The 8,203-nt window shown below is 44.3% G+C and overlaps 1 protein-coding gene across 1 annotated transcript; it reads left to right on the top strand.

Moving 5' to 3' along the window:
* Positions 1-2,328: 2,328 nt before the first annotated feature.
* THUMPD1 (THUMP domain 1 NAT10 acetyltransferase adaptor) lies at positions 2,329-8,203 on the top strand. The gene is made up of 4 exons (XM_075010205.1): positions 2,329-2,611; positions 4,445-4,619; positions 5,575-5,823; positions 7,390-8,203. Exons 1-4 carry the CDS (start codon positions 2,393-2,395, stop codon positions 7,707-7,709), a joined length of 963 nt encoding a protein of 320 aa, XP_074866306.1. The 5' UTR covers positions 2,329-2,392; the 3' UTR covers positions 7,710-8,203.

Here is an 8,203-nt window from a genome sequence, read left to right as displayed (position 1 = left end):
ACTTTTATAGACTAATATGAATTTATTTGTGGCTTTGGTTGCTTTTGAGGACTGCCTTCCTGGATGCTATCAAGGCCCTGTAGCTGAGCCCTCCCAGAGATGAGCGAGTTCAATATCTGTATTGCTCTGCCCGGGGACTGTTAGCTCAAGTCTGTGCCTTATTTGGGCATGACCAGAGGTTCGGGCCAAGCAGGACAGAGTGTTAGTTTTTTGTTCTCAGTATATTTTTTGTTTAATAAGTAACCTGTTGGTCTTACTATCCTTACTCACTAGCTCCTAAAATCTTAACATTTGTTAATAAATATATTTGCTTTAATTATAAATAAATTATAGGACTGTGTCCTTATAAAGGATCTGAACCAGAGGCACACGAGTCCTGCTATGTGTATTCTGTTCCTTTGAAGACAGCTTATCCGGTTATTTTTACATGTGTCCAGTGACAGAGCTGGGATACTACAGAGGGGACTCTGGCGAAGGGGCTGTAGGTTGGTGTGTGTTTACCACTAGCCTGTATACCAAACAAGAGGTCTGCAAAAAGCAGGAAGATAAGTCAGTGCTTATCTGGCGCTACAGGCCATTGGCTTCTGAGAACAGATATCAAACACAAATGCTTCATGCTGGAGGCAGACAGTGATGAGATTCTTCACAAGGCAGTAAACCTCTGGGGAGCATTGTACCCCACCCCGAAAATATTATTTTGGGCAAAATCTCATTATTTTTATTTTCTTGGTTTTGGAGACCTGGCATGATTCGCAAATGTGGATGTAAGCAATTCTCCCTCAATATATATGATCACAAAAACACAAACAGTCCTGTGGCACCTTAGAGACTAATAAGTTTATTAGGTCATAAACTTATGTATCACCCACTTCAGCCCATCCCACTCATCTGAAGCAGTTGGTTTTACCCCGGGCCATCTTTAAAATGTATGGGGCCTTATGTGGTAATACTAAACTAGTGCCCCATTAGGGCAGCTGGGGGTGACAATGATTTTTTGATACGATTTTATAATCTTTAGTAACACACAAATATTTTTTGTATACAGTGGCCTGGCCCGGGGCTAGGGCTGGGCAGCACCTGGCCTGGCTATGAAAAAATACTGTTTACCGTGACATTTATAGTCCAAATAATAGGCATTTGACCCCTACTGAGAAGACATACTTGTTCATCAGCAGACAGCCAGGCTGTGGCCACACTTGGCCAAAATTTCGAAAGGGCCATGTTAAAGGCCAAATCCAAGAATAGTAATGAAGTGCTGAAATGACTATTCAGTGCCTCATTAGCACACTGCTGGCTGTGGCACTTTGAAAGTGCTGCATATTGATTGCATGCAGCTCGGCTACACAGGGCTCTTTTTGAAAGGACTCCGCAGACTTTGAAATCCCCTTATTCCGATCAGCACCTCATTAGTATCCTCCAATTTGGCCATTAGCATGGCCCTTTTGAAATTTTGGCCAAGTGTGGAAACAGCCCCAGACTAATAAAATCTTAAAAATAAACAGATTGAAATAATTAAAACTGAAAGCTATCCATCAAGATCACCAAGAAATACAACTTCAAATAGACAATCTTTTGCAGCAAATGAAATGTGATACTCATAGAATCACAGGGCTGGAAGAGACCTCAGGAAGTCATTGAGTCCAGACCTCTGATTCAAGCAGGATCAACCCCAACTAACTCAATCCCAGCCATGACTATCTCAAGCCAGGACATCAAAACCTCGAGGGATGGAGATTCCACCACATCTCTAGGCAACACATTCCAGTGCTTCACCACCCGGCTGGTGAAGTACTTTTTCCTAACATCTAACCTACACCTCTCCCTCTTCAACTTCAGACCACTGCTCCTTGTTCTGACACCACTGAGAACAGCTTCTCTCCATCCCCTTTAGAGGTCCCCTTCAGGAAGTTGAAGGCTGCTGTGAAATCACCCTTCAATCTCCTCTTCTGTAAACTAAATAAACCCAAATCCCTTAGCCGCTGCTCGTAGGTCACGTGCATCAAGCCCCTTAATCATTTTCGTTGCCCTCCGCTAAACCTGGTCCAGCAAATCCACATCCTTTCTACACTGGCGGGCGGGGAGGGAACTGGACGCAATAATCTGGCTCTCCGCACCGCGCTGGCCACCAGCCCCGTCCCGGGATCTCGCCCGCACAGCTGACTCCTTCTCCCGTTCCGCCAGGACGGGCTGCAGGACACGCGCTCAGCAGTAGCGCGCGCACACTGCTGTCCTTAGGACTCGGGGGGAGTCGCACGTGCTCCTCCAGCACTACTAAGAAGACCCTCCCACCATTTCCGGCGCGCCGTTGTGACGCCATCGCCGCGCGCCGGTGGGGTAAGGCGTGTTTTTGGCGCCCGCGTGCAGCTCCTCAGCAGGGCTTGCTGCTACTTCTATGGCAGCCTCGGAGCCGCCGGCCGCGAAGCGGCGGCGCAAAGCGCAGTATGTGGCCGGGCTGCAGGCTAAGCGGCCCCGCGGTGGTGGCGGGATGCGGCAGCTGGAGCTCGGCATGCAAGGCATCCTCATCACCTGCAACATGAACGAGCGCAAGTGCGTGGGGGAGGCCTACAGCCTGCTCAACGAGTACGGGGACCTGCTCTACGGTCCCGAGAAGGTGTGTGGTGGGGCTGGGGGCCGTTGGCCTGGCTCCGCTTCGCCTTCTGCAGGGGCCTGGCATAGCCCTCCACACTGGGTCGCACTTCTACACCGAGGCCCCGCGGTGGGAAGCAAGCGGGCAAAGGTCAAAAAGTTAGTCCCCGAGGCCCTTACAGTCTGTTCTTCTGACACATTTATCTCTAAGTAGTTTGTGTCAGGCACAGCGACAAACCCCACAGCAGCAGAAGCCTGGGGCTGGCTCTGATTCCTGTGCTCTCCTCGTGTATTGGCCATTGCTGAGATCTGGCTTCTTTAAGGGATGCCAAAGAATGGCAGTGCCAGAGAATTAGGGTCTCTTGCTTTTCCAGAAAAAAAATTAAGGAACAAAAAGGCAGCATATTAATGTTCTGGTTTGCGTATCATAGAGCAAGAACTGAACTAAAGTTAAACAGGCATTCTAAACGTTTTGTGGTTATTTAGTATTCTAGGGGAATACCATCTCTTTAAAAATGATCTAAAAATCAGTATAAGTGCCTATGCACTTGGCATAATGACTGTTCCTAGTTAGTATAACTAGACTCTCAAGCTCTAAGTTTTGCCTACTGACTAAGGGTTTGGCTGGATTGAAAAGCTGCACTGGCACTGCTGTAGTGCTTTACTGAAGATGCTTCATATAGCATCAGGAGAGCTTCTCCTGTTGGCATAGGTACGCCCCCTCCCTAAGAGGTGACAGCTTGCATAAATGGGAGGAGTTTCTCATTGACCTAGTTCTGTCTGTTTTTGGGTGTGGGGTATTTCAGTTTCATCCCCCAGAAATGTAGTTATACCAGCCGAATTTTTTAGTGTACACTGGGCCTGAGGTTTGCATGTTCCTCCTGGCTCCTGCTTGTAACTTGTAACTTGAAAAGTTGGCTTTCCAGACTCTGGTGGTGAGTTCATGTAGAAAAAAATTGTTGATCATTGTTTATCTATCCATTTCTTAATGGTGTATGAGACAAATTTTACATAACGTGAATTAAAATTAAATCACTAGACAAAGAAAATGAAATGCTGATTCCCACCACAATGTCTTGTACATACCTTAACCCAGCATGACTGCTCCTAAAATATCTTTTTGCTTGATAACTGTCTGCAGAATTTAGTGCTGTAAAATCATTTAATTAGGTACAGTAGACCCCTGACTTACGCAGAGGTTGCATTCGTATACAACTCCAATAACTCAAATTTTGTGTTACTGGGGGGAGCCTGGAAACTGACCAGTGCAGCACTGGTCAATTTCCACACTCTTGTGAGCAGTGAGAACCTGGAGCCTGGCTCTCATCTCCCTGCTGCTCACAGGATGCAGGAAACTGACAAGCACCGCAGTGCTGATCAGTTTACCCGCTCCCTTGAGTGGCAGACAGCCCAGAGCCAGGTGCAAGCTCCCCACCACCCTGAGTAGTGCTGAACTGAGATACTCACAACTTGAGTGTGAATATCATAGGGTTCTACTGTATGTTGAGAACTAAATGTAACTGGTTAACTGATTTAACAGGGTGGGGCTGGGGAGGACACTCCAGCTGTGCTGTGCTAATGCTGCTACCCAACTGCAGACCGGTCTGGTCCGGGCAGACTGGAGTGCCCCTGTCCATGTGGACTGGGGTTGTCTAGCCTCTACTGGTTAATTGGAGCTGATAAGCCTGATCCATTTAAGGTGAGGCTTATTGTTTAATCGTTAACCTCCCTACTTGAATTCTGGTTTTTAAGGCCATAAGTATAGTCATTGCTGTGAGTTTCATTTATTGAGCATTAGTTGTGACTTCTTAATCTTTCCCTAACATCCCGTTTAAGATGCTGCCTCTTGTTTCAACAGTTCACAGATCACGATGACAGATTGTCAGGAAGTGAAGAGGAGGAAGATGATGTTGAAACTGCCTTAAAAAAAGAAGTTGATCAGATTCGCACTTCAACTGAACAGAAGCTGAGAAGATTCCAGTCAGTGGAGAGTGGAGCTAATAATGTGGTCTTTATTAGAACACTGGGTGTAGGTGTGTAGAGAATTTACTGCTGGCCAGCACCATACCCCTAAGCTGCTTTGTAGTTTGTTAGACTGTGACCCTGCATGACTACCAAAGGTCTGAAACCTGCTGAATGGGTCACGCAGCCTTCTGCTTTCCCGTTGAACAGTCTAGTGCAGGGATCTCAAATTCAGAGCCTGCAGGCCATTCCTGGCCAGAGCAGTTCCACTCTCTGGGAGCCTCAGGGATGGTAGGGGGCTTGGACCACTGCTGCTGCCCCAAGTCAGTCTGTGTTTGTTCTCAAAACCACCCCCACCCCCCCCCCCAAAAAAAAGTCACTGAGGCCATGGCCCTCAGAGTGCATGGAGGGGAGAGGGTGTGACATGAAGAGGCAGGGCTTGGGAACAGTAATGGACAGTCACCCCCTAGGCTGGCTTGCAAAACTGGTCTAGCAGGGGTGAACTAGAGGCACGGAGTTTGAGGCCCCTGCTCTAGTGACTGCATCCAGATAGGGATTTTGCCCAAACAGAACCAGTCTGACCTCTCTAAATGTAAAATGGCTTGGTGTTATGTTGAACCCTGGAAGCATAAGCAAAAAAGGCATGCTGGTAGGAGAAACAGCCACACATGCAACTCGGTTTTCAGATCCCCGACCTTGTGAAGTAACAAATATGAGCTGGAAGACCATCCAGTGTAGTGATAATTCAGTACCTGAGTTGCCTGAGTAAAAAGCTGCAAAAACAGACCTCCAGTGTTGCAACGTGTGGGTATTCTCTTGTGGTTCACATGCCAGAATTGTGGAAATAATAGCTGCCCCATACTTTCAAACTCAGTACCCTTTTGTAAGAATCCTATAGAATTTAGTAGGGCACTGTAGAATTTGGTGATCACTTTTATTTGTAGGCAAGTTAGATACGATGTATTGCCTATTTAAAAAGAACGTCTTTCCATTTTTTTGCTCTTACTCCATTGTGTCTTCTTGTAGAACCTGAGAAGCTTGTGCATCATATATTAAAGGACTTGCACACTACTAAAAAGAAGAAAACAAGAGTAATTCTGCGCATGTTACCCATTTCTGGAACCTGCAAGGCTTTTGTGGAAGATATGAAAAAGTATTCAGAGACCTTCTTTGAGCCTTGGTTTAAAGCCCCTAATAAGGGCACTTTTCAGATTGTTTACAAAGCTCGTAATAACAGTCACATGAGTAGGGAAGAAGTAATCAAAGAATTGGCAGGTATGTATTTATGTGACTTAGCATGACTGTAGACAAGAGTGTAAGGTACGTACCACTGCATATGTAAGATAGGACAAAAGTATTTAAGCAGGACAAGTTTAATAAACATTGATATTACATTATAGCAAACTCAGATATACTGAATTCTGAGTCTTTCAAGTGTTTTTTCTTAAGGTCTGTGCAGATAATCTGGCATTAACAATAATCTTTTCTGATACCAGGTTTTCATCTTAACTGCAAACTTCTAGGATTGTATTAAAAATTCCTCTGTGAATACTGAGAACATTATATTAAGAAATGGTTTGTCAATGATTTGCAAGACTGCTTATGTCCACATAACTTTGAAAATTCTTACATTGAAATTTCACTCAGTTAAACATAACTGCCCCAGTATGCTAACGTAATAACTACACTTCCTTAAGAGGTGCAGAAGCATGGTTGGGGGGGTTAAGTCAGAGCGGTGTAAATGTGGTCACTGCTTTGTGTGTCGTCTGTTACACAAGCTGTCACGCCGAGGGTACAATTAATGCAAGCGTTCCTGGTGAGGATATGTGCCACCAAAAGAAGCAGCAAACTGTAGACATGCACAAGCAATATAATTACAACTGTGGCTTTTGTTGATATAAAATTAAATCAGCTTAGTTTTGCAGTGTAGACTTGGCCTTAATGAAATAACTTTAAATTCACTTGGGAGTCTTCTCCTTGACAGTTGTGGATTAGTCCTCTGGTTCAAGAGCAAAAACAACAAGGACTCTGGTGACAATTTAAAAACTAACAAATTTATTAGGGCATAAGCTTTCATGAGACAGCTCACTTCCTCCAGGTTCTATAACCTGTCCTAGAAACTGATCCCTCATTCTCACAAACCTTTGCAGGCAGTCCAGTCCTTGCTTGCAGATAGCCGTCCCAGAGTCTGAAACCAATATTCACCACCAACTTCACACCTCACAACAGAAACACTAACCCAGGAACCAAACCCTGCAACAAACCCCATTGCCAGCTCTGTCTGTCTACCATCGTGACACCATCGCAGAGTCTAATCACATCTGCCATACCAATAAAAGCTTGTTGACTTGCAAATCTACTAATATGAGATGTACCAACAATGCTTCTGTGCCATTTATGTTGGACAAACTGACTGTCTCCACGCAAAAAGAATAAATGGGCACAAATCAGACATGGAGAATGGTAGCATACACAAATCAGTGCCATAGCTAAGGGAAGGTGCCTTGTTTTCTCCTACCTTGTGGTGCAGTTTGTCTGCTGAGATTTTTATTCCAGAACCAAATGTTTAGAATATTTTTGGAAACTGCTTTTTTTATGGAATTGGTGTTTATTTTGGCTTGTTGTTGCAACAGCAGATTTCATTTGTTTTTTGGGTAGATTGTAGAATGTCAGTAATTTTATCCCCTCTATCTGATTTGTGGTATTTTTTATAGAACTCGTCTGATTTAAAAGTTTTTGCACTTTAAGTGAGGGCTTAACAGATGAACTCATTTGGACTCTTTTTGTTGAAAAACATTCAGCTTGCCCACTGATTTTTTTTTTTTTCCTTTTGTTTTATAGGAATAGTGGGCAGCTTAAACCCAGAAAACAAAGTGGATCTTAATAACCCTCAGTATACCATTGTGGTAGAAATAATAAAGAATATCTGTTGCTTGAGCGTGGTGAAAGACTATGTTTTGTTCAGAAAATATAATCTACAAGAGGTGGTGAAGAGCAACAAAGAGGAGCTGGTGCAGCAAAACCTGTCAAGTGCTTCCCAAGAGGGGAAGTCGAAAGAGACGAATCTGGCAGAAGAAACCTCGAAAGAAGGGGAGCCAGAAGACAAAAGTCAGGTTGAAGAGGAGTCTAAGCCCAACGAGAGGGACAATCAGCAGGCATAGAGAATGTGCTGGGAAGAGGAAGTAAAATACTAAAGATCTGATGTGTCCATTTAAAGAGGAGCTGAATTTTTAAATTGGCTTTTTAAAAAATCCAAGTATTAAAAAAAGTTTAATACTCCAACCTGTGTTGGCTATTGCAGCCAGCGATGCAGCATGCAATGTCCGAAAGAATGGTGATATTTGTCACTTCCGCACTTCAGTCCTGTGTGCCCACATACCTGTGCAAAGTGTTTGTAAAATTTTATCTTTTTGATCTGGCAGCAATTTTACACTCAATTTCTATATGTAAGTAGCTACCCTAGGGTGAAGGGGTGACTCAGCCTCTCTGCCTCTTGACCTTCTGAGAAGCCAGGCAGGATTCAGAGGTCTGGAAAAGGACTGGATCATACAAGAGAATTTATTTGAAAATATGATGTTGTTTTGTTCTCGTGACATGATTTTGCATAATATGTAAACCTCATTGTTTTATTAAAATAGCTCAGGCTTTGTCTGCA

Source organism: Carettochelys insculpta, chromosome 16, assembly GCF_033958435.1.
Source record: "Carettochelys insculpta isolate YL-2023 chromosome 16, ASM3395843v1, whole genome shotgun sequence".
Classification (NCBI taxonomy): domain Eukaryota; kingdom Metazoa; phylum Chordata; order Testudines; family Carettochelyidae; genus Carettochelys; species Carettochelys insculpta.
This window is presented reverse-complemented; position numbering and strand designations above follow the sequence as displayed.

What these genes read in the sequence shown, in the direction of transcription:
- THUMPD1 (XM_075010205.1), top strand. Translation starts at nt 2,393, where the DNA reads ATGGCAGCCTCGGAGCCGCCGGCCGCGAAGCGGCGGCGCAAAGCGCAG. An exon ending in TGCTCTACGGTCCCGAGAAG is followed by an intron (nt 2,612 to 4,444) that starts GTGTGTGGTGGG and finishes TTGTTTCAACAG; the next exon opens with TTCACAGATCACGATGACAG. An exon ending in AGTAATCAAAGAATTGGCAG is followed by an intron (nt 5,824 to 7,389) that starts GTATGTATTTAT and finishes TTTGTTTTATAG; the next exon opens with GAATAGTGGGCAGCTTAAAC.